Source organism: Lepisma saccharinum, chromosome 10 (genome assembly GCF_977018435.1).
Source record: "Lepisma saccharinum chromosome 10, izLepSacc3.1, whole genome shotgun sequence".
NCBI classification, from domain to species: domain Eukaryota; kingdom Metazoa; phylum Arthropoda; class Insecta; order Zygentoma; family Lepismatidae; genus Lepisma; species Lepisma saccharinum.
In genome coordinates this window covers 13,122,973-13,150,643 of record NC_139238.1, presented here as the reverse complement: position 1 = coordinate 13,150,643, position 27,671 = coordinate 13,122,973, and the positions used below count along the sequence as shown (strand labels likewise).

At 37.5% G+C, this 27,671-nt stretch overlaps 1 protein-coding gene across 1 annotated transcript; it reads left to right on the top strand.

Annotated features, from left to right (window-relative positions):
- Positions 1-13,438: 13,438 nt before the first annotated feature.
- Positions 13,439-26,767, top strand: LOC145994224 (toll-interacting protein-like). Its single transcript, XM_083130320.1, has 6 exons — positions 13,439-13,551; positions 13,993-14,157; positions 18,364-18,497; positions 21,444-21,645; positions 24,449-24,640; positions 25,730-26,767. Exons 1-6 carry the CDS (start codon positions 13,492-13,494, stop codon positions 25,838-25,840), a joined length of 864 nt encoding a protein of 287 aa, XP_082986446.1. The 5' UTR covers positions 13,439-13,491; the 3' UTR covers positions 25,841-26,767.
- The last annotated feature ends 904 nt before the right edge of the window (positions 26,768-27,671 follow it).

Sequence of the window (27,671 nt, the reverse complement as noted above, 5' to 3'; positions counted from 1 at the left end):
TACTTTACGGTATTTAGTCCATTTCATTTTCGAATCACTAGATCTTATAAAGCAACCAATGGACACTGACTGATCACTAATCGACTGTATGAATTGTCACACTTACCTCTGAAGTCTCCATCTATTCTGTTGTACAGATCAACCGGGAAATTGAAGCCGCGTATTAATATCCTCATGATATTCTAGAACGTTTCGCAGATAAAACGATTCGTAAATATTGCCAGTAGTTCGACTCCTTCTCTTTTTAAAGAACGTTCCCTCTCGCGCTTTCCAGAGATTAAAAAATTACAATGAATCCGAATCGCCCTACCTGCGGCGCTACCTTTGTTGTGCACCTTCCAAATGCTGACAAGTCTCTTCTACATAGTGTTCAAGTTCGCTACGACAACACCGAAAGCGTAAGAAAAGTTTACGTGCAATTTTATCAACAACAGGGTTATAGAACATTCTCCGTCTTGCCTTTATAAGTATTTCTCTCCTAACATTATCGTCACATTATTCAAGAACACAAAAACCTAATTTTATCTAGTGTAAAATGAAAACTTTCCTGGTGGGGGGAGTCCACGAGTTACGATCCCCACCTAGGATACGCGCTATAAACAATAACAGGGTCCGTAGAACATTCTCCGTCTTACCTCGATAATTATTTATCTCCTTAAATTATCGTCACAGTATTCAAGAAGTCAAAAACCTAATTTTATCAGTGTAAACTGAACCACCTGATCCCTACCTTGGATACGCGCTATTAACAATAACAGGCTTATAGAACATTCTCCGTCTTGCCTAGATAATTATCTCTCTCAAATTATCACCATATTATTCAAGAAGCCAAAAACCTAATTTTATCTAGCGTAAACTGAAAATTTTCTGAAGGGGGGCTTGAGCCCCCTGATTCCCACCTTGGATATGAGCTGTTACCAATAACAGGGTTATAGAATATTCTCCGTCTTTCCTCGATAATTATTTCTCTCCTTAAATTAACGTCACATTATTTTATTTGACACGACAAGAAACAAAAAATCTCATTTTATCTAGTGTATTTGATTTGATTTAGTTTATTTTACTTCGCGTTTTGTGCCTCTTGGCTAATTTGCGAAGATGGGGATGAGTGATGAAATGATGAAATTGATGAATGGACATTCACAAACAACCAAGCCCGACCGGGATTCGAACCCGGGACCCTTGGCGTCGCAGCGCGATATGCTAACCACTCGGCAACAGGGTCGGGCATTTTATCTAGTGTAAACCGAAAACTTTCGGGGGGGGCTTGAGCCTCCTAAGCCCCCTTGGATACGTGCCTGGGAAGCAGTCACGTTTATTACACCCTTACATTTACATACAATATTATAAAGTTCTGCTTTTAGATCTCGCACAATGCCTTTTTCACAAAAATGGGCAATCTCGCATTTTTTTATATCAATCAAGCTGTTATATTTTAGATTTCTTCCGTTAATTTTCTGATAATAGTTTTCACAGCTTTCCATAGCATTTAGGCATGATTTCAGTTGACAAGAACAAAATAATCTTATTTCAAAACATAGAGCAAAAAGAAATCCAACGCGCTTAAGTTAAAACTCCCTTACATTGGAAGCCTGGAGAGAACAAAACAGAGGTTCCTTCGTAACACGATTTCTTGAAAACCATTTTACACATTTGAATCAACTTTGTGATAAATTGATTAGAAAGGATGAATCTTAACAGTAAAAGTTGTAACTTTTCCCTTGCTACTATATTTTAGAAGATATTCGTTGTCAAATTTCTCAATATTTACATAAGGAACCAGCCTTTTCCGTGCCGAGTGTTTCTATGATGACGTCATGCATCCACGGACAACTGCGCATACGATCTGCGCCGCCGAACGAGCACCCCCTGAGCTTCTAGAGCGCACGCCGTAAGAACTGAAAAGTGTCAAATCTACCACTCCTAACACAACGAAACAAATCACTATCAGCATTAATCCCTACACTACTAAACAAAGAACGTAAAATTAGCACCGTTAAATCTAACATATTCAAACAAAATAAAACCGATCATATCTAAAAGAACATCATAGTAAAAAAATGTACGTACGTACAGTGAATCCATGAGTATTACAGTGGAAATTGTTCATCACCACGTTCGTGCACTTTATTTGACCCAATGAGAGCTTCAAGAATTAAAAGAAAACTCAAAACAAGCTGTTGACAACTTCTGCACCAGCATCAGGGCCGGATCAACCTATGGGCAACTGGAACAATTGCCCCGGGGCCCCCACCAAAAAAAAATTAACCAGCTGGCTATGCTTGTGAAAAATTGTCGTATGTCTACACCCTTCTGGATCCAATTGTAGCACAGCTCTCAGTCGATCTGTTTTTAGATATCTGAAGCTCAGTATACTTTATACCATGGATGAAAGACAAGAAAAGTGTGTCTACTATAAATGTTAAGCCTTTGGGAATTTTCTTGAAGAAAATGTAGTTACTACAATTTCCACAATGAACCTGTCGGTAATTGTCCAGTAGATGGACCGTGCATATGTAAATTGTAATTGTAAATATAATAAATTATGTACTTAAGTACAGTCTACTGCTCAGTTCTCTGATTCCGTCTGAACCGTCTTAGTATTTATTACATATTGTAGTTACGGTGTTCACTCTTTCATAATATAGCCTACTGTAGACATTTACACGCAGAATTTTACTGCTGCTATAGCGCTACAATTTTCGTTCTGTAACTTTATTTTACTGCGCTATTCTCCCTGCAAACCTATCTGCGACATCTTCGATTGTGAATGACTACTGATTCTAAAATCAGGTCTCCCATTTCAACTGCTGAAAATTGGTGGTTAACATATTGAGTTAATAAAGCTCCTGTAGAAAAATAATAAAAAAATGGGGGGCCCACAAAACATTTTGCCCAGGGGCCCCCACAAACCTTGATAGTACGGCCCTGAGCAGCATACATAAAAGCACATCGCTTAAAAACACACAGGATGTAAGATAAAAATTAATGAAAATAGTCATGGACAATTTGCACGGTAATACTCATGGATCCCACCGTACATACATATCTTGATCGTTTGATTGACTTGGTTTATTTTACTTCGCTTTTCTGCCAATTTTGGCTAATCACGAAGATGAAGATCACTGATGATGAAATTGATGAAGGAACACTCGCAAAGAACACCTATGCCCAAGCCTGGATTCGAACCCGAGACCATATACGTATACCTTGAAAAATGTATCAAGTTGCACAAGAATGACGTTCTACAAACGCAGTGTCGTATCCCATGGAACTTTCTTTGCACCGTTGTGTACACAAACATAAAACAAAAAACACGTGGAAATTCTAACAATGAACCTGACGATAACGTAAAATTACTGTCAAACCTGCAACCATGCTCACGTACGAAATCCACCTGCATGAGTGAGTTTGGTTTGAGTTGGTGTTTTAAGTCCACTTTATGCACAGTAAGGCTAATCGGGACTGGACCTACAGTTTAAAGTGGGATCCGAACCACTTGTGCCTCCACCGGGTATCGAACCCGGGACCCCTTGATTACAAGGCAATGACGCTACCACTGTGCCATGGGGGAGGCCGTACCTGCATGAGTGAACACTAGGATTATCTCTTCGCAACCAAAGCCATGAACAGTGGGTTCTGTTTTATACTCCAGTGCAGGGGGGGGGCACTTTGACAGTGTAGGTGCCACAACGGAGCCGTTTACCCAATGCACCCCCTCGAGAATTACGTCGAATTTTTATTTAGTCGACAGATTTCAACGTTTTACGTAATATAAAAGTGGTTCCAGCGTAAGGAAACCAAAAATAACGGAGATATTTGATCGCAAAGTATGACCCGCGTAAGCACAAGAAACTCCTATTTCGGACTACTATCACTCATTTTTCCCATAAAAAAATTACCAAACAGCAGCAAAAATAACACTCCTGGCATAATAAAAACGTGAAATCACTATCGGTACCAAATATGGCCCTCCTAACCTAACAACCATTTCCAATACGAACGAGAATACATAATTTTTTAAAGTACTAAGAAAACAACGTGAAATCACTATTGTGGCCAAACCTGGCCGGTAAAATTTTCGTTTCCGCAAAACATATTTCTTCAATTTTACAGGAGAAAGAACTTACCGAAATGAGTTTATTTATACTTTAGGAAGGTCTTGAAAATGCGTTTTCCCCTCGCCCAATTTTTTTTTTGCCGGTAAATCATGTAATTTTCGACATTAATTTCACTCCGATGCACGAAAGCCGTTCCCTAGATGTCTCTCTACTACGTGAACCAAATTTTTGCGTGCGTTTCATGACGTAACAACCGGTCAGTGTTTCCAAATACGCGGTTTTGTAACTGTGTAACAGTTGTATAGCGTAAATAAACGTGCGTTACTGTTCATCATTTCTGATTACGAACTTGCGAAAACATGACGTGCACAGGGTGCGTGGTGAAATTGCACGGCGTTGAAGATCCAGTAGAATGTCTAATTCACCATGTAATTGTGAAGGAATTGGAATGTCCCAAAAAATAAATTATCTTCAATTTTTCTGATTTTAAAAAACAATTTTAACTATGTTTGCCTAACCTAACAGAACCTAACCTAACCTTGCCGTGCATGGTTCGTCGGGCTATTTATGAATGGTTCGTGTGGCTATACGTGAATGGTTCGTGGGGCTATACGTGAATGGTCCGTGGGGCTATCCGTGAATGGTTCGTGGGGCTATTTATGAATGGTTCGTGGGGCTATCAGTGCATGGTTCGTGGGGTTTTTGAACGATTGATAAATAGCCCCACGAACCATGCACGGCAACGTAAGGTTAGATTCTGTTAGGTTAAGAAAACATAGTTAAAATTGTTTTTTTAAAATTAGAAAAATATTTATGTGTTTGTGTTTGTGTTGCAACACTGCATAACCATTGATCATGAACAACGCTAGTCAAGATCTCTCCGCCATATTGCGTGTAACGCAAGCGAAAACGAACAAACAAGAATTACTCGATATGTCGAAAGTTGAGATTATTTGCGTGGAAAAAACGAAATGGCACCTTGAAGAATCCTTAGGAATGCAGAATACGTAAATACCAATGTTAAAAAGAAGAAAATAAGGGAACAACACAGATGGCTGCTCTGCAGTTGACATGTTTCCCGCTTGGAAGCAGCACCGTAAAGTGCATTTTTTTCGAGGGATTACTTTGCCCCAGGGGATCGTTATGCCCCGGTCTCCTATACTGAAAAGAGAAAATGTGAGGGGGTCAACTGCCCCTCCATAATAGCCGCCACTGGTTGGATGAGTAATTCCACCTCGAATTCCTCATCCAATAACACCGAGACCGGATTGATTTTATTTAGTTTATTTGACGCCGCTCTTTGACATTTGGCTAATCGTGACGCTGGTGTTACGAGCCACAAGAGCAGCGAATTTAAATAAATGAAAACAAGTGTCACTACCAGACACTAAGAAGCTTCGAAGTGAGAAAATTAAATTTAAAGCGGACAATAAGTTACTTGAAATAGAAAAATGTGCATTATATAACACTATGATACATACGAGCAAAGAATGTAAGATAATTTATGGGTAAGATAATAATATTTAATTATAAGTAAGGGTGCGCATATGGAAATAATCGCTATATGCTAAAAGTACTAACTAGACGCCGATCATGGATCTGTAATCCTTGTGAAATGGATACAATTGTTTTTAGTTGCCATTAAACTTCCTTTGACTTGAGGGGTAGCCAGTGTAGCCAAACTGGATCCGCATAAAAAAGCTAGATTTTGGAAAACGCCATAAACTGCCTCCTAGGGTAATTTTAGGTATAAATAGGGAGGGGGCTGCTATTAACTTTAAAGTGATGGCAATTTATTCGTAGTCTTCAACGTCTTGATCGGGCCTTACCACCCCTCAATAATCAACCGTATGAAATCGAAAATGAAGGATTATCGGGGAGTAATACTTCATCTGCACATCAGCCACGGCGCTAGAAAAAAAAAGTACCTGGGGAGGCAGCGGGGACAGCCGATATACATCTAATATCATGTACAAAATGCATATTCAGAGCAAAAGCTCATTGAATTATTAATTCCCTCTTTGTCTATGAGGGCCGGAACTAGTGATGGCACCATAAATATTAAAATTTAAAATCCATTATTGAAACTGCAACTCACAAATCTTTTATTAATTGATTAATAACAATTATACAAGAATCATTAGATGACTGAGAGGCCAGGCTGTATTTTACAGCTTAATTTTGAATATTTGCTCCAATGAGTAACATCGAAAGCATTTCCCCTGTCTTCCCTTTAGAGCTTACTACCTCTATACAACATAGAGTTCTGTAAGCCACCCGTCTGAAATATAACATGATTTTTACTTCGTAAGCTGAACGAACAGTGTTAGCTATCATGAAGAACACACTGTGAATACAAATTTATTGACAGTGTAATACTAAAAAGGCTAGATTTGGAGGTAAATTTACCCTCGTAGAGCTAAAAAGCTCCTTGGAGTATTTCGAAATTTTAGAAGCCAACCGAATGTGCAAAAGAGCTAGATCTGGCTCCAAAAGAGCTAAATTGTCAACAGTAAGGGTAGCAGAAGGACCACACAAACAAAGGATTATCCTGGCTGTGGGTCCACGCGCTGGAGCCTAGTCAGCCTGCAAAAGTTCTGTTCAGGGTGTGCTACTTGGAAGAGACGTTGGTATTGAGTGCCTTCAGAGATCACGCCTTTCTCTAGAGTACTAAGCGGCATTTGACCGATTAGGCCGGGCATGGGTAACTCGTGCACGAATGTGCAGTCTCGCAAGCGCTCCGTGACCTCCTACACAATACACAAGGCCTGCCTCACTCACGCTCTACCAGCCCAGCGTTGTCAGTGTATGTGTAATTTCATAAAATGTGTGTATTATCGGTGCCTAAGTCTAATCCTGTGTGTGATGGAATGATGTGTCTCTATTGTGTGAATTGTTTAAAAACGATATAATTTCAGTGACGTGCACTGAGGAGTAGCTAGTCTAGCAGAGATAGATCAATCAATCTAAAATCTCTAATTATTTTCAAATCACAATATTTATTGTTTTGTTGAAGCCACAGTTCATATGCAACACTTTTTTCACGCGCTTCTCGTCCCTCGGTGCGTTCAGCGGCCTAGCTCGCTCTTCTTCCGCCTTAGCAGTTCCAGGTAGAAACGGGTTTTCGAAGGGAAAGGGAAGATTTCTGCCTCTACCTCCCTTGCTCCCTCGCCCCCGCTCCCATGGTTGGAAGCCCGTGCTTTCAGGTCCTCCAGTCTATCTTCTATAGGACATATAGGGGATCGGATTCCCTTCCCTTCCTTTGTAAATCCTCTAAAGAACTAAGTGAAAAATTTTCTGCAGTACTTCTGTTCTACGTATTTACACTACTTTTTACACGTTGTACAATATGTATGGGATGTACTTTTATTATTTATGCAATTGGAACGTCTTATGTGCAGACAAAAATGTTATGCTTTTTTTAAAAATATGGAATATATAATGATTAATTAACAAATTTTGCTCACGCTCTCTCTTGTTCTCGTTTTAGTAGTGTTTTATTTAAATACACTAATCTCTTGGCCTCCAATAAAAAAAAAATGGATAAGCTAAAGAATCATAAATACGGATGTACTTATTTGGGCAAGTGAACGCGCGTTCTAATTCTTGTTGTTGGTTTCGTTTATTTTACTTCGCATTTCTGCCACATTTGGTTATCGCGAATATGAGGATGAGTGATGATATGATGAAACTGATGAACGGACCTCACAAATAACAATTCAGGTCGGAATTCGTGACGAGCGTGCATTCTTGTTCTTATGTGTTGTACTCTGCCTGCAGTGAATAATGAAAAAAATAGAAATGAAAAATGTATCCTAGAACTCAGAAAACCAAATGAATATCATTGAAGAAAGTAGAAAAAAGGTTTGTTTAAAGGTGTGTTTTGTTACCCATCGCTTTTTCTAGCTGTATAGATTTAATCGGAATAAGTAGCTAAGAGCTTGGAAAGTCGAGAGGGACAACCATAAACAGAGAATTCTAGGCTCCTGATTTCACAGTGCCCTGCAGATGCACTGGGAAGAAATTATTTGTATTTTCTTCTCTCATCCATCGCTTTACCTAATTTCTGCCATGACGATGAACGTTGATTAAATTAAACTGGTGAAGATTGGTTGCAAAGAAACACTCATGCAAAGGGCAGGGCTTGAACCCGGATCCTTCCATCGTGAGATGGGGAAATGATGGAAATCAAGCAATGCAAAATTTTTGAAAAAAACGTTAATCATATATAAAGATAGATGGTATTTCAAAAATTCAATTGAAAATTACTACTCAGGAAAAATGCAGTTTGCTTTACCGATACCAACGTATCCGAATGGTTAGCGCCTTCCTCACATGTTTGCTGTCGGTCGACCTCCGTGGAGGACTGCAAGTGGTCCCGGATCTGTACCCGATGGAGGTATATAGTGGTTCGGATCCCACATTAAACTATAGGTCTAGTCCCGATTAGCCTTTCTGTGTATAAAATGGACTTAAAACGTCAAATCAACCAACCGAGGGGGGGGGGGGGGAGTGATTACCACAACGCGCTACAACACCAGAAGTTGCGGGTTCGAACCCCTACCTGGATAGGGTGTTCTTTGTGTTTGTCCCTTCATTAATTTTGTTGTATCATCTTCGCGATTAACCAAATGTGTCAAAAAAGCGAATCAAATCAAATCATTCATTGATTGATTGTTTGATTTGGTTTATTTTACTTCGCTTTCCGCCATTTTTGGTTAATCGCGAAGACGATACGATAGAATTGATGAAGGGACACACAAAGATGTGGCATCTCTGGCTCAGTAGTCAAATCAAATCGTTTTTGATTTTCGAAAGTGGGTGGAAGTTATGTGTACAATTTTTTGTAGTCATTCCTAACTTTGCGATTTTTCCTGTATTTGACGTTCTTCTTTTAGGAATACTGGGCCCTAAAGGGGAGGGGGGTTATGACCCGTTCGGCACGCCACTCATTGCTACCCCAAGTGTCGACGTCACCGCACGTCACTGTATAATTTATAAAATTTTATGAGTAACAAGGGAGCCCGTAAGACGGGGCAGAGGGGCACATGCCATCCTGATAAAGCTGGAAAAGTTACAACAATTACCGTAATTCCATGTCAAAGAAAATAAAGAGAGAACATTCTTCATTGATTACATTCAGCCAATTTTCTGTTCTCACGTTCTGCGGCTCCATTAAGGCAAGGTGGTTCTGAACTTGACTCCTTTTTCTTGCAATAAAGACTTCACTTTTGTATTATCAAATTCCTTCCCTCAGTCAACAATTCTTTCACTACATGACTTGAAGGACTGACTTAAGCAAAAAACTGTTTTAGTTTTGCAGCATTATCTTCGTGGCAACCGGGCCCTCCCGATGGCGCAGTGGTAGCGTCGTCGCCTTGTAATCAAGGGGTTCTGGGTTCGATACCCGGTGGAGGAACAAGTGGTTTGGATCCCACTTTAAACTGTAGGTCCAGTCCCGATTAGCCTTACTGTGCATAAAGTGAACTTAAAAACAACATATCAACATTCTTGGCAACCGGAGAATATATTGACCGGAGCGTGGTGCTGATCACACTTCATCTACTATGCCAGAGAGCGATGTATTTGCTTTTATAGTTAGCCTCCCTTTTCTGCCACTTTGACTTATCGCGACGATGAGATGAGCGATTAGTTGATGAAATTGATGAAGTGACACAAACATGGACGTCCGCAGGTTTTTCTAGGGAGGGGCAAGGAAGGTGTTTTTCCAGGGGGAGCAAACAAGCCATATTTTACCCAATAATAGTGTTGTTCCCTCAAAAAACATTGCTTAAATTTGAATTTATCATATTCATGCAATTATTAACACATATTATTGTAGCTGGAATGAAATCATATGTGAAAATGTATAATTTTGGTTGACTTTCATTTTCCAGGTGGTCACGGCCCCCCTTGCCCCCCTTCCGGACGCCCATGGGCACAAAGAACACCCATGTCTAGGCCGGGACCCGAACCCGGAAACTTTGGTAGCGAGAATCCCGGCAGAGATCAATGGAACAGTGCTACATACGCAGGGAATTACTTTGGTGTTACAGCAATAAAATATAATAAATTAAATATCGAGTGCTATGTTCAGGTTTTCTCGTCAATAGTTTTAAAGAAATCACAAGTTTTCAACGGTAATTTGATGAAAGAGACGCACGCACTCATTTGGCTTTCTACACACCGTCGTCATCTCTCTCGTAAAATAAATGAGCCTGGAAGTAGTTCCCAGAAGTTTCACCAGAGAACACTAGCAACAACGGACAGAGCCATCTACGGCAATTGTGTGAACTACGTGCAATGTGGATACACGAATTTCCATATGACTGGAAATTTTAGCCATACACTCCTCCCCCGAATTATTTTGTAATTGCTACATTAAATATTTCTCCAGTACTTAAAAAATGGAAAATGCGTTTGATTCTCAGGTCCTGAAGGTAATTTGTTGGGTCACTCGAAGCAGTGCTCGAAGTAGAGTTCCTAGCTGGGGGGGGGGGGGAAGGGGTCCAGATCGAATTGGAACACAGGTGGATGGAAGTATGGATCAACATGGAGACAATGCTGTAGGTGGGAAATCTAATGCAAATTATCCTAGCTGGAGAGATACTTTATAAATATTTTCTTGACTGGTGGGGGATACCATCTCCCCCCTCTCCCAACTTTGAGCACTGGCTGAGAATGATCTGCACCCCATAATGTAAAAATGTTGGATCAGATGGGAGAGATGAAAAACAATGTACTGGCCACAACAAAAATTATTAGCATCTGTAGCCATGGACGTCCGCAGGATTTTTTCCAGGGAGGGGCAAGCAAGGTAATTTTTTCCCAGGTGGGGCAAAGGACACATATTTTCTTCCAAAATAGTGATGCCCTTTCAAAAAACACTATTTCAGTCTGAAATTATCATGTTTCTTCAACTAATTTATAATAATTAACATAAATTACTGTGATTGAAATGAAATTATGTGTGAAATATATAATTTTTAGGTACACATTCATTTTCCAGGGGGGGCGTGACCCCCCTTGCTCCCCTTCCGGACGCCCATGTCTGTAGCTTATATGCTTCACAGACAAATGAAGTTAAAATGCTTTTCATGCATTCAGGCCACTGGCGTGTGCAGGGTGTTTTTTTGGGGGGGGAAGGGGCTGGAATTGTGCAGGTGAATAATAGGTACATAGCTGTTTTCCAGGGAGGCGGAATAGACAACATGATATTTTGTATATTTAGAACTTTCCACTCTCAAATATAGCAATCAGGCCTCATTTTAGGTATTTCGGTTTTTCCAGAGTTCTTCACTGCTTTTATTCGAAAATGTTGATTTTCTCTAAATTTCGGAGGGAGGCTGTAGTCCCATCAGCCCCCTCTGCGTACGCCAGTGATTCAGGCTACACTATCATACTCAAGTTTTCTTTTCATTTGTTACCAGGCGCTACAAAGTACTTCATAATTCTATGAAATCAGTTTATTATGAATATTTTGATTCAATCACATGTCTACAATGTTACATTTTGTTTGTAAAATGTCACACACATAACGCTGGAATGCTCCAAGTTGTTATAATTTTGCATAAAAGACAATGGATAGAAGACAATTTGTACTTATAAATAAAAACCTAACTTGACTGAATGCAACAAAAAAATAGTCTAAAGACCTGACACATGTACATGTACTCAATATTTACATTCGAAGTATTTTTTAAAAAATAATTTATCGCTTAAATGTAATCTTGGAATAACTATTAAAAAGATAGTGTTCTTGGGCTACTGAAAGTTTATGCCCAACCCTTTTCACATTTTTTATCTACGTTAGAAATGGGAAAGATCAAAGTGTGTTCTACGCTCAATGCAGAACATATTATGAAAAGAATAACGAGTTCATACAACATAGTCTGGCTTCCTAAACACTTGAACTACTTTTCATTAGATAAAAATATACAGTATTCAGGCACGGCTTTCGTGTGTTTTGTAGAAAAATGAAAGAAATACAACTCTAATGTTCTATTGGAAGATCACGGATTGGCTTTATTACCCTTCAATTTTCTCCCTCCATGAAGACTTATTGTCGTACTCCGTATTTCCCTGTCCTGCCATGGAATGTTACTCTAAGTTCACGGGGGTGTAATAATTGTGCATTACTATATATTAAATTCTCTAGTCATCCCAAAAATGTTAACGTTCTTAATTAGTTCTAATTTTATAATGCAGAATATTGCCTTTGGTTCATAAAAGATGGATATAAGCAAAGATAAAAATGTTGAAAATGCAGTAAAATGTTAAACTCTCATCCCTATTACTAATACTTTGTAACTTATCTCGAAATGAAGTATAGAATACTAAAGACAATACACTGAAATATATTTTAGTCTGTATGCTTCACATTTCACATATAAAAAAAACATTCTAGTCGCGGGAACAGCACGCTGACTGCATTAACATTTTCTCTGGTTTTAACACAGGAAAACTACAATATAGTAATGCATATATTATATTCAGTCCGAACTACTAAACTTCCAGTGAGAAATTAACACACAAAGCCCCTTCATTACTAACCGTTAAGCTTTGGAAAATAAACTGTAATGAACATCGGTAACTACCGATCAAAACAGTTTAGAAATTCGCGATTTTTGTTTCACAAGAACTAAAATAGAATCGCCTAGTAGAAAGGTGAAATTTTTACCGAATTGTAATGTGAGTTTGGCTATAACGGAATTTGATTATTCACTTGAATTTAAATACTGTAGCATTGTATCATACGGCATAGAGAAAAATATCCTCCCAATCATTCTGCAAATTTTCCTAATTGTAAATTATACATGTATAAAAACACTAAACATTCTACTTTTTGAAAATAGAGTAAGTACTTACATTATTTATAAGTTACGTCTATCTTTTTAAGTATGAAACTTGCTAACGTGCAAGTTAAGAATATTAAATGCAATCCTTTCCATCTACAGAAACATGAACAGACATGTTCCGAAAATATATATATATTAACAGGATATATCTCAAGGCCCGCAAAATAGTGACAAATTCACTAGCGCCACCAATCGGTCGGAACTAAGAAATTGCACCTTTACTGTCGAATTACGAAATGCAGAAGCGTAGATGAATGAAGAATGCTGTGCTAGATTTTAAGGTTTGCACAAAAAGGAATTGAATAATTCTCAGTGTTATGCAGAGGAGTTTGTATAATTCTAAAAACTAAACTAATGTAAGGAACCCCGCCCCCCGTAACCCCACTCTGTACGCCACTCCCTCATTGCACTATTGACTTCGAATTTAATTTGAAATCATCTCCGGTGATTTTTTTCTAGTTAGTGCCTATTAGTAGAACCCTGCATTAGTTTTATGTTCTATTACTTTCCGATCACTATCCATTCGCGAGCAACCCACTACCATACGAAAAGAAAGAAGAACAAACGCGAACATGAAAGCAAATATGGCTGACGTTACAGCTGTTGAGAAAAATGCTGAACGTAGAAAACGCGTAAGTTATGTATTAAATCACATGGGAATGTATTTGTCACGTAGAAATAAGTGTATAAAAATTACGTTAGGCAACATTATATTAAAATACTGGATCATTGGTATCCATTCCAAATTACGTCAGGAAAAAAAGTGGGCGAAATTATTTATCAAGTATTATGTAATTTCACCATAAAAATTATGTTTTCGTCAATTTGTAAGTTTTGGACTTGTAAAGTGTATGTCTTTATCTATAGACTTTTAAAAAACAGTGCACAAATTCATATAATAAATAAATTTCAGAATATAGCTTCAGAACTCCTCTGCTTGAAGAACTGAAGTGTACACCAGTGGCAGTGGTATACCATCCCTATAATTACAAATAATTTAGCTAATTTTGTTGAATGTTGATAAGTTAAATTTCTGCTTTATTAGCAGGTCTTGATTGATAATTTTTTTCCAGGTTTACCTTGGAAATTTACCACCAGATTTTCTTCGTATAACAGCAGTTTCACAGCAGCAGCAGGAAGCTGCAGATCAACAAGCAGCTCTTGCCTTGCAGCAGCAAATGGTTGGCCTTCCATTTTCCCAAAATGCAGTTGGCAGACTTAGTATTACTGTTGCACAGGTAATCATAACATCAGATGGTTATAAAATTGTTATAGGTAAAAGTTTACTATCCGTCGGGCACCTATAAATTCTGAGTTTCGTCAATTTTTGACAATGGTACTTACCTATCTGCTGTGAAGTGTTTTTGGGGCCATCCATCCCAGAATCGGTGCGAAATTTAAACAAAAAAAATATTTTCGTTTGGAATTTCTGACTCAAATTTTCCACCGATTCCGGGCTCCGCCCCCAACCGCTAACGCGGCTCCACCTCCACTCCACTCTGGCTCCCCGGCTTTTTTCTATATACTCCCTGTTATAGGAATGTTAAAAATTGGACAGAGTCACCTGCCCCCAAATGAGCCCTAAACTCTTAAAGGTAAATGTTTACTATCCTTCGGACACCCATAACTTCTGAGTTTCGTCAATTATTGACATTTCTACTTACCTATCTGCTTCGCGAATCATTTTTTAACGTGTATTCACGTTTTTTTGATCATTTTTTTTTTAAAAAAAAGTGTTTTTGTAACTGAAGAACGTACGTTTCCGCAAATGGTTTGTGGGGCTATGCGGGAATGGTGTGTGGGGCTATGCGAGAATGTTGTGTGGGGCTACGCATATTTTTTTCGAAACCAATTTTTAACTATTGTAACCTATTGTGACCCTACCTAACCTAACCTTACCGGAAATGGTTCGTGGGGCTATGCATCAATGGTTGAATTTCCGCTATGAAACATTCCCACATCACACAAAACACCTTCCAGATGTTAGACAATACTACAGGAACTTATTACGGTAAGTAGTTTCTTCCGTAGAAATGAAGAAATCTGTCCGAAGGATAGTAAACTAGTACCGTTAGACAATGCTACAGGAACTTATTACGGTAAGTAGTTTCTTCTGTAGAATTGAAGAAATCTGTCCGACGGATAGTAAACAAGTACCCGGTTATATTTGATACCACATGTTAAAAATGCATACCTTTATTAGTCGTAATTTTCAGATCTATGTCGATCCTTTTTACAGAATGGGAGACATGGTGAAATGTTAAAAACCTTGGTTAAAATTACTTAAAATGACAAAATGTAACGTATATAATACTGGTGCAAAACTAATGAAAATATTCAATTTTGCATAATTTCCCAGATAATTACACTCCGTAAAAGTGATGCCATGAATTTTTATTATTATTATTACTACAAATCCCACAATATATCAGATGCCAGAAGAGTATCAGCTGGTGTCTGGTATTAAATTCCAACCAATACTTTCAGACACGGATGTATTGACATTGTTAAAAGCTGACCACTATTAAAAACATGGTAAATTTCTCGTAAGGGACAGACGGATTTCATCAAATTTACGGGAGAAATTACTTACCGAATGCAGTTTCTTTATACTTCTGGAAGTTCGGGGAAATGTTTTCTCGCATCATTCATTAAATTTTGCGGTTAATCATATATTTTTCGATATAAATGTGTGACCGATGCACGAGAGCTCGTCCATCCGTTTACTTCCAGTTGGATGTAGCCTGTGTGTGATGACGTAAGTGTTTCCAAACATGCGTTTATGTAACTGGTCACACATTTAAATACGTATGTTCAGTTGAACGTGCTCAACATTTTGAAAATGACGTGTGCAGGATGTGTGGTGCAATTGAAAGGGGTTGAAGATTTTGTAGAGTTCGTAGTACAGTATGGTATTGTTAAAGAAGAAATTGAATGTCTGAAATGTGGTTGCACATTTTACGTACACGTAAATGGAAATTTGTTTGTACAAAGCGAGTGGCAGGACGTGGCAAAATGAGGCACCAAAGAGTTCCCTGTGGTTTTTGATGATGTATCATGATGATTTGTGATTTTTCATTTCTTACATCCCTTTAACAGGGACTCTATAGAGAAAGGCGGAGAGGAGGCGGGGCTGCTGTAGTGGTAGGGGGTGGTAGGTCAATTACCCCAGGGGCGGAGCCCGGAATCGGTGGGAAATTTGAACTTAAGAATAATTTTTGGGTCCAAATTTCCCACCGATTCCGGGCTCTGCCCCTGGGGTAGTTGGCCTACCACCCCCTACCGTTACCACGGCCCCGCCTCCACTCCGCTCCGGCTACCTGGCTTTCTCTATAGAGTCCGTGTTAAAGGCAAGTTAGAAATTGGCCGGAGTCACCTGGCCCCAAATGAGTTCCAAACTTCAACTGCGCATTCACTATTAGGAGACCAAAAATAGCAAGTATAACGAATTTCACATTTTCGACATTCCTCTTCACCGGTAAATAATGAGCAATTGTGCCGATCATGGTCCACTCAATTTCGCTTATCTTGCACTTTCTACGCGTGGTGGGGTGGAAACATTGCATAGTGACTACGGTGGTGAAACTGTGACGGCCATTTCACGTGTTACGGAAGGGAAGAAACAACCAAGAAAACTTACTCAATATGTCGCAAATATAGCTTCTTTCGGTGAAACAAGCGAAATGTCACCTTCAACAATGTTTCTCAATGCAGAATACGTAAGGAGGAAAATTGAAATAAAAAAAAGTAGCAAATTTCATCCGTCTGACCCTTACGAGAAATTTACCAAAAACGTATATAGTAGTATCATTGACTAAAAGTTTGGGAATTTTGTTCACAAGAATTCATTCTAGAGTTTAATTATTTTTTAACTTAAATGTGGCAATTTCACATTATTTGCTAACACATTTCCTGGTAAAGTATATTGTTTACTCTGAATAGTAGTCTTACTTTCTGCTTATATTGATCTTGTAGCCCAAAGTAGAGTCCAACACAGATATTTCTGTCATGCGATGCGCGTCACAACTAAAGAAGCAGTGTTGCTAATGGAGCAGATAGAAAAATCACTGCAGTGCACCGATGCACAGCTGTTACGTACAACAAGAAAATTAGAGAATTCAGGTCTATCTAGCGTTGAGTTTTAAACGTCATGCATTATACCAGGACTAGGATTAATATGTACTAACAAGTGGCTTTGTATGTAGCTACATACATATGGACTAAAAATTCGCAAAATATGAACTAACACATACGTAAAATTACCAAAAATGCTGCAAAGAAGACTTCTTCATACGATTCCTTATTTGAGTGATTTCAAACAAAATAAAAATATTATTATTTTTCATTGCATTAATGCACTGGTGGCATTCTAACTGTTCACTCCCAAAACCCATATACACTGGTACGGAACTGCAACAGCAGATAAATAACATGCCAACGTGTTAAAACCGCGACAATTGGACCACAACACTCCTCCTCAAGCAGTATTATTATTTTCTCTCTGTGATCGGTGACAGTCGGTTGCCTTTGTTGTACATTTACAAATGATGCCGGCTTCCACAACAATAACAAGTACATATACTGCCACTAGACGATAAGCTGTGCGGCTTTTTCTTTTGCTATGAACCAGGGCCGGCACTAGTCATTTTGCCGTGCTATATTGCCACATTACCGTCCCTGCTGAACGGTGTGAACCGCGAGCTGGAGCGCTATTCAATTGTTTTCAATGATGTGTGCGCGAGTGTGTCCAGGAATGGAATGACAATATGGCAACAATAGCGAAGGTTGGCGAGCAGGGCAGAACACGTGATGCTAAGAGAGAGGGAGACGAAACGAAAATTGGTATCTACGCAACGGCAAAGATATGTGTGTTGTACTCTAAACATTAAACATAGGCAGGTTGAGACTGAACCTACAGTTTAATGTGACTGGCACTACATGACTGCAAATTGGTTTTGACATGTATTTTTTCAGTATTAAATATGAAAATATTAAAATGTTATTTATCATAATGGATATATGGTGACTATCCCAGTATAGTTTGCTATCTAGAACTCAATCATGTTAATTTATAGCCTTGTCAAACTGTTAGATATTCCACACTTGAACACAAACAAGTGATCTCAATATTTCGTGACTAGTAGCTGCCATTCTCCAAAGATATTTGGCAGAACACTTCAGGGTATTATCAATACCCACATGATTGGCAATATTTTGTAGGTATAAATCATTGACACATGTAATTAGGTACTGTTAAAGTGTATCACTTCTAACAATGATGTTTATTTTCTTCATTACATTTAAGGAACTAGCAGTTGCACATGGATTGTACAGCTGCATTAGAATTTTTTAATGTAAAATACATTTATTATTTCTTAAACATTTCTTATAGCAGTGAGAATAAAATGTACTGTATTATCTAATACCTGAACTGATATTTGCAGGCCAAATTAGTGAAGAATTATGGCATGACCCGAATGGATCCATATGTTCGGTTACGGGTTGGGCATTGTGTGTACGAAACACATACTGATCCAAATGGCGGGAAGAATCCAAGATGGAATAAAGTTGTATGGTGGTATGTTTGAGTTTTGTTAATATTTGTAACACATTTAGAACTAAGTAATGGACTTTTAATTTTATAACCAACTAAGCACTTTGCCACAGCTGATGAACTCTAAAAGATGCTATCACTGCATGGTTGAATACATTGGCTGCAACCGAGTACAATTACTGTATGAACAAGCTGATATCACACATGATCAGTTCTTGCATGGGTATGACAAATATGCGGAAAAGTAGAGTAAGGTATGCAGTTTCTGCACTGTGAATTTTTACACACATGATTTGTCGTTTGCGTTTTACACTAAAATGTTTCTTTTTTTCTGGATGACCCTCATATGTAAATAATAGCCTGTGGTACAATGGCCCTTGAGGGCCAGGGCCTACCTACCGACTCTGAGCTTCACTCCCACCTAGGTGGGAGATAATTCACCCAGTTACGGGGTGACATGTAGTCAGCATGACAAATCCCTAAGTCATAGTTGTAGGTTTCTGCGACCAGATTATGGTACTCATTCGTAGCTTCCCAAGTTCATCAGGATGGTGGGTGGCCACCTGTTCCATGTACAGTCAAGGGCAAAGATAATGTTAGGCAAAAGTCCATCTGTAATTTCATTACATTTTTATTCTACATCCTGTATTGTTTTAAGAAATGAGACTATGTTGGTTCGAAGCAGGCATTGTTCTCTGTTTATTGACGTCTTTATTTCAATTCATTGTCATCACATTGTGTAATACAGGCCGAATGAAAATGGTGGTGGACAATTCACCTACTGTTTCTTTCGCCGTTGGGTGTACTTGTCAAAATCTCAGGAGAAAACTTGTTATACTTCTTCCCAGGAGACTTGAATTATGTGCGTCCTGTAGCCCGAGCCCAAAGCCTGATGGCTGAGACTGTATGCCCCCAGTGTGGGAATTTTAACCAACCAACAAGTCTATTTTGCAATGAATAAATCTTATATTACCGAGTGTTTCAACACATTTCACACATATCCTTCTCTAGAGCGATTAACAGAATGAAGTGTAATGCCAGTTAGAACAAATAATTATGAACAAATGATTAAGCAACGAAATATGAAACACAATTACATTTGTAAAACTTGCCACATCACAATGATTGTTCTAAAACTTAACCAAACGCTCTGCCACGTTCGGGCAGAATGTTTGGGTTTGTACTTTTCAAGCACCAGTAACTGTAACTGAGCTACTTTTTAAAATGACTAACTGTAACTACGAACACTGCAATTGTGTGTGTCTTCTGCAAAAAATTCATTCATTCACACATCAATTTGGGTTGCTGTCTCCACTCACAGAAGACATAACATTAGTGAAGTGGTGACAGTGAGTCTCCCAAATAAATATGCAAAATAAGTAAGAGACGGAATTATTACAAATTTTGCAAGAAGTGAAGTTAAAGTTACCAGATCGCTGTAAGGGAAATGTAGGACATGCTGTCCCAAAATGTAGGACACAACACGTTCTCAATAAATAATACATAATTTCTATAGAACATGTTATAAAGTAGTTGTAAAATGACACTTTTCAGTTTTAAAAAAATGAATTCTTAATGAATTTTTAAATGCAAAATTTCAAAACTTGCAATCATACTAATCAATGCACCTCTTACTACATGATTTAAGTGGTACTTCTCAGAGAAGACATTTTTTATCAAAATTTCAGGTTTAGTAAAACTGTATTTATTTTAGAGTGGACAGTCAAACTCTTTGAAATTATAGGGACCAGTACCAAACATTTTACAGACTTTATGAGAAAATAATTTCTCTCGTGAGTCTGTTGTGTTGATTGTATTGAAAGAACTCTCTCAACATTTGAATTATGACCTGTAATGGCAAACAAATATTCAGCAATTACCGTAATTTAAAATGGTTCCAGAAGTTTCATCTTGAGTAGTTCAATCACCAAAATAACACATCCAGAATTGTGGACTTTCCTAGACCTTTTTTTTTTTTTCATTTTTCTTAACTTTTATTTAATCAACCCCTACTTAGGTAAAGTTGGAAATTAGTAATTAAGAAAATAAATATTTATTTAATAAAAACCCCTACCAAAGGGCCAATTAAGATAAAAACTGAACCTGAATTTAAGAAGAGAATTAGATCTGCTTTCTCATATTAATGCATCCTGAACAAGCGAGGCTTTGGCATCTGGACTTACAACCAGTATAATCTTATGTGGGGTTTGTGTCGGTTGTCCCTATATGTTTGTAATTATCCCTTCATCCATCTTGTCGTAAAACCATTCATCCTCATCTTCGCGATTAGCCAAAGGGACAGAAAAAAGTGAAGTAAAATAAACTAAATCAACCAACCAGTCATTATGATAGCAAGAATTCTTGACCACAAGAATAATTTGTTGATTTTTTATTGACTTCCTTGACCTACTTGTTGATTTCTTGACTGGCAGACACCCTGCATAACTTTATTCTCTATACCCCTGCTTTACAATCAAATTATATTGAATAAGAATGGGCAACACCTTGTTCCATCAGTATAAACCCTAATGCAAGAAATTCTGCTCAGGCATTGAACAGTGACGTTATCTGAAAGTGGTCCCAAAACTTTGTTCATTAATTGCTTCCGTTTTCCCGTTTGTTTAATAGCAGAACAAACGTTTTCTTTCTTTTTGGGCAATGACTGAATCAAAATAAATTTCACTATTGAGTTTGGAAGCGCAGTCCATAGACTTGTAACTTGCATGATTTTTTATGTTACGTATTTTCCTAATTAATATTATGTGATGCTCAAAATGTAGGACATTTATGATATTTTTCAAATTCCTCTCGGACACCGGACATAAGGCTAAAATGTAGGACATGTGCGGGAAAAACCTGACGCCTAGTAACCCTAAGTGAAGGCAACCATGTTTATGCTATAAATTTAATGTTGCATAATATTTATTGAATCGCATGTTCAATATTTCATGTGCATTTTTCTCAAACTAGCTCTTTGCCGCAAGGAGTGTCCAGTATATACTTGGAAATATTTGATGAGTGTTCATTCACCATGGATGAGTTGATAGCATGGGCTCACATTCCAATACCACAGCAGGTGATGAAAGGGGAGACGTACGAGGATTGGTTTGCACTAACAGGAAAGCAAGGAGAAGGCAAAGAAGGCATGATCAACCTAGTCCTAAGCTATTCAGTGAGTTTATTATAATTACTATTAAGTCATAAGCTCCTTTGGGGTGACAGTTTTAATAAGATTTAGAAAAGTCTGTAGTTCCATTGGCTGACTACATATTAGCTATTTTTCGAAGTAATGTTTTGCAAGTGCTCCTTGAATGTTTGGTGAATGGTTCATTCACCTCCTTTATTAATGTACATAATCAGGCGATTGTGGTGGGTTTTGCCTTCGAAATTTAACTACCTAGCCTATTTAGACATTTATTTTGCAAAATCATTAATTGAAGGGCTCGGATGTAAAACATGGTAAGTGACATTTTGGTTATTTTTTGAATTACAAAGTAAAATGTGCAATCCTTCAATTTTCCAGTGAAATTGCTATGTCATACAATTTGCACTGGACTCAGTGAAGCCTTCTGAAACTGATAAACACAACACAAAAACAATTTATCTACATTAGAGTTTCTAATAACCCTTTTTTCTTAATCATGTCAGAAATAACCAAAATGTCACTTACTATGTTTTACGCCCGAGCCCTTCAATTACATATTCTTATTCATAAAATAAGTAACAAGATGGCAGAAAATATTGCACTAGATTACAGATTCTTTATAAATATATCAGATCATAATGTTACTGATAAAACAGATGCACCATAGGCCATTGTAAAATATATTTAGAATAGTAATGTACTGGGTATTGAGTACTCTGGAAAAATGCAGTTTGAGTTTAGCTTAAGGGAGCCCACATATTCGAGCATGATTCATTCGTTGTAAAATATGCAAAAGTGTGTTGAAAATCAGCAGTTGCATAAAGTGACTAGAATATTTTGTTGTTTTCATCTATGTAACATTTTGAAGTCTCCTCTTTTGGCAAGTACACACAGACAGCTGCTGCTTTTCATGGAAAGAGCGGTTCCTAAGTGGTTTCACTATTTCTTTCGTGACACACGTGTTGTCTACCTGTAGTCATAACTAGAGCATGAACATTTTAATGTAAATTTAACTTTTTGAAATATGTGGCTAAAATACATAACTTCCAAAATGGGAAAATATTGGTTGCAAATTCCCACTATTCCAATGATCTATTTATTTTTCCAGAAATAAAATTGTACTTGCCAAACATAATGTTATTCATGATTGGGAAAAGAGAGACGCGGTAGTATATAAATACGGAGAAACTAGTACTCACTTTTATCCGCGAAGCTGTTTTTTCTTATTTTTCGATTAATTTCAGTGGCCACTGCCACCATCCTCGTTCCAGCAAGTTCCAACGAGGATGGTGGCAGTGGCCACTGAAATTAATCGAAAAAGAAGAAAAAACAGCTTTGCGGATAAAAGTGAGTACTAGTTTCTCCGTATTTATAATGTTATTGTATTGCTCATTTTTATGAACGTCAAACAATGGGAAATTAAACCGTTTTTGTGCCGATGTGGGTGATAGAACTTATGGGGGAGTTTTGTAATGAACTGCAAATGCGTATATTATTATTTTTCATTGTTGTTTTGAATCACTACCAAAGTCGCCTAAGTGTGAAGGTCCAGTTTTCAACAGTGATGCATGGCTTTGTGACCTCAGTATGAATGCTTAACATGTGGTTCTGCATGTATTAAACATTAAGTACATGCTTGTTAAAATCAGCACAAAACTCACAAACAGCACAATAAAAATTCTCTAAAGCCTTGATGATGATTCCGACATGGAATCGATAGCTTGGATAAAGAGTTTTTCATCGTGCTGTTTGTGTGGATTTTAACAAGTATGTTGCCGGCATGTGATGTGATAAGTTTTTTACTGTCTTATTAAATAAATGCATTATGCTTCCAAGAAACCAAACCACATATAATTTAGTCTGTCTTCTTTCATGTGATAGCATTGGCTTGTCGCTTCCTGCATCAAATAGAAATGAGAAAATCATCTTTAAACAATGAGGGGCAATTGAAAAGCAATGAATCACCACCTAGGTTGCCACTTTGTAGATTAATCCTCGCGAGTTTATATCTCGGTCACACTGCGGAAGGTCGTGCAGAAAAAATACTCGTCATTGGTCAAGCGGATCACTGTTGCCATCCATAGAATATTATCGTTTTTACCCACTACTTGTCAAAATTTATCTAATTTTATATCCAGAATGTCCTTTGTAAAGTATTCTGATTCAGTGAACAAAAATTGTGTTTTTTCACTCAGAAAGAAGGACATTCTAAATCTAGTGAATTACATTTGAATGTGATGAAACCAAACAAAAATACCGGTACATATCTTAAAATCTTACTTTCATTATTCCCTTTTCCCACGAGATTCACAAACACACCCACTTCATACATTTTATAGCAGATTTTAGAAGCATGTACTTATATATACATACATGTCTGAAAACACTTTCATCAATAGTCATGGGACTCACTATTGTGCTGCACTCAAATGTGTTCTAAGAAGTCAACAACGGATATATTTCAAATAATGGCTGAACAAACAAGTTCCTGCACTGTTCCAGGAAGTACACAGTGTTGCCAAATAGCAGTAGTTTCTGCTATATAGGCCATTGCTTGGCAAGCTCGGGAAGAACAAGAGGTTAGACCATACACAATGTAATCAATGAAAAATGTTACCTTATTCATTGACATAACAAAAAGACTGTAATCTTGTGAAAGAAAAATCAAGAGAGTGTTCTGAAACATATGAAAGTGCTCCATCACTGTTTGGATATGCAGAAAGCACAGAGGTATGCATACTTTCAGAAAGTTGTATCATAATAATTCTAAAGTAAGTGCATTCAAATACCTTTTGTTTTGTTTAGAAGTGTGATGTTCTTGTCTTTCCAGACTGCGTTGACAGCTCCATACACAGTATACCCACCAGTATCACCAATTGTGATGGTTCCTTCTACTGGCAACACAATGTTTGGGATGCAAAGACCTTACGCACCTGTTCCTGTGTATACAGCACCACCTGCTCAGGTGGCGCCGCCGCCTCCTCCTCCTCCTCCTCAACTTTCTGAGCAGGAACTTAAGCTGGTAAGTATAAGTGGTCAGTGGATTTCACAATAGTGGAAGCAATTATAATAAACTGAGTTCCGAACAACTTCAAATTTTTACAAAGTTCAAATACGAGAGTTTTTGAATCTCTAAGGCTCCTTTCTGACCATTGGCATCCGGAAAAGTGGCCAAACAGGTCTATCAACCCCCCCCCCTCTCCCCTGGGAATTTACATCATTCATTTCAAGTTACAATAAATTAGAAAACTTGTTAATTCTATTGTTGATAATGGAATATAATTCAGTTAGTTCTTTACACACAGAGTTGGCGAGAAGTCACTAGGCATTGAAAATTTGCTGTAGTTTTTGTACACGTATTTAAGAAATCTGAATAAAACTTTCCGTACATATACATTATGGAATAGGATTACACATGTGCATACGACATCTTTTAAGTAAGATAACCAATCATTTGACTGTCCAGGAGCGAGTGCAGATTGCGGCACGCTACGACGAGGTGTGGGATTCAGTTATTGCTGTGCAACCGAGCCTGTGGTCACATGACAGTTCTTGTCTCTAGCCTAATAGTTGCAATTCTACCCTTCACTATACACCATAACCTCCTCACAGCAATAACCGAATTATTATTAATAGAACAACTATGCATTTCAGAAAAAAAGAACTGTTGTGTTGGATATTCACTGATTTGGTGGATAGAGTAGAAATGTCTCCCCAAGTATACGATAATAATAAAAGTAAAAAAATGCAATAGAATCAGTTTATTGAATTTATAATAATAGTCATATTGGGGTGGGTGATTTAAGGTTGGCATTTTTCCATTTTAGCATCAGCTTTGAAAATGGGTCAAGTTAATAAGGACACCACTAGACATCACAATTGTCGGTTCTCTTCAATGAATTTATACACAAACTTGGCAAAAAGAGTTTGGTTTCTTTCTGAACAGGCCTTGTACAAGAATATGAGTGCATTAAATATATAATATATATGTATCAGTCGGCCCTAGGTATGTGCGCTATTCATGTAGCGATAAACAAATAAATATCTATTATTTCTCCTTTGATGTATTAAGTGAATCTAGTTTGAGAACACCATTCTCTTCTTTTTGCAGATCGAAGATATGTTCCCGAACATGGATAAAGAAGTAATTAAGTCAGTTTACGAGGTGAATCGTGGTAACAAAGAGGCAACGATCAACTCTCTCCTGCAGATGAGTGAGTGAGAAACCAACTATGCCTTCAGTTACTCCATAGCAAGGTACAACAGGAAGACTTTTAATTCAGGTTTTTTCTGGTTCTATAAGTTACACTGCTATGAAGTGAATATTGGAATTATGTGCCACTGTCATGTTGATAATATAAAACAAGTTTATATCTTACTCGGCAAAGCTTCTGTATGTCTGCATAAATATGATTCCAGAGTATGATAGAAAATATATTTTCAGATAACTAACATCATAAACATTAAACATTTTCTAGTTATTAATGTATGTAAACTTGTTTATTCTTTGTATAAATCTTTGTCAGTATATGCCTAATGTATTTTTAACAAATTCCACTTTGAGAGATTTATTGCAGTGTAGATGTATATCACAATGAAATATTTTTTTTCTGATTTGCATCATGATGTTTGTATTACTGTACAGAATGTGTAAAGTTTGTTATCGAAAAGTTATTAAAGCTCAGAACTTAGTGCCATGTTAAAAAGCATCATGTAAGTGATGAAGGCTTGATATGAATGTGTTAAAACACATCACATGTAAAGATTGTATTATAAACTTGAAATTTTCTCATTTGATGTTGAACAAGTCATGATTTTTTTCCCTCGTTTCATGAGAAAGTTAAAATTCAAGAAGAAATATATTGTTTGTATTTTTGCAGAATGACGTGGACCATTCCAAAAAAAACAAAGCTTTAAGTTTGTTCACACATGTATTTATCTAATGTGTATGAAAAGTGATAAATAAATGTAACAGTTATTATTGATATCGGTATGTGTTGATTACATCTGAGCAGAATATGTAGAGCTTAATTTTTTGCTTTCCTTTCTTTCTCTGCATGTGAGCCAACAGAAATTTTACAGTGGGTGATGCGAAACATTTAGATTACAATTACAGGCATGATTATGTTATAACATTTAGATAGAACAAGTACACGAAGGCTTTCCACTGAACTAGAGATCTATGAAAAATCAGGGAGGTTTTCACTGGACTGGACTGAACTGGCCTGGCCTGAAAATACTATCTTTTTCCAAGGAGACTGTTATTTTTCTGTTTTTCAGAAAATCTTAGAAAATATGTTGCTAAGTTACTATTTACCAGATGTCCTCTTTCCAAAGATATGTGTGTTACATTTTACATTCATTATCTTGAATGTTTTTCTGTAACAATATTTCAAAAGAAAAAAATTAAACATTGTAATAAAAGTTACTGAAAGCACATTTTATATACATAATTTAGAAATAATTAATGAAAAGTAACCTAAAATCTTCCTCTTTGGAATAGAAATTGACACTAACTGCAAAATCCGATGCGCAATCCTTGTAACAAATTTCCACAATATTCACATAACTTGCTCAGTGCAATTCTCCACAGTATAAGCAAGAGCACAATGTAATTCGACAAGAGTACAAGTAAAATGCAGCAGTGAATAAAATGTGGCATCTAGCGGTTGGAATTTGAAAGAGGTGGTTACAACACACATACACAAGAGATGTGGTATGATTATAACCTGTTTTTCGTTCACAATACGAGTGTAGTGTGAAGGGCAGGCTATTCCAGAAAGAACAGGATTAGAAAAAGGAGTTTCACAAAAATATTGTAATTCAAGAGTTCCTGCGAGTCCTGCAATAAGCCGATGTGAATAAAAAAGTTTTGTTGGTTTGTTACTTACTTAGTCGCGTCCTCTTCTACCTGCCGGTGTCGAGGGGTTACAGAGAGTTCTCCAGACGTTTCTGTCCATCGCCTTTTCCTGTGCCTCTTTCCATCTTATGCTTCGTTTCTCCAAAATCTCTTTGACACTCATATTCCATGTCTTTCTTGGTCTTCCTTTTGG

Coding starts and splice junctions, on each gene's coding strand:
- LOC145994224 (XM_083130320.1), top strand. CDS start 13,492: ATGAAAGCAAATATGGCTGACGTTACAGCTGTTGAGAAAAATGCTGAA. Junction 21,646..24,448: donor ACCTAGTCCTAAGCTATTCA/GTGAGTTTATTA, acceptor TTGTCTTTCCAG/ACTGCGTTGACAGCTCCATA. Junction 24,641..25,729: donor CTGAGCAGGAACTTAAGCTG/GTAAGTATAAGT, acceptor TTCTTTTTGCAG/ATCGAAGATATGTTCCCGAA.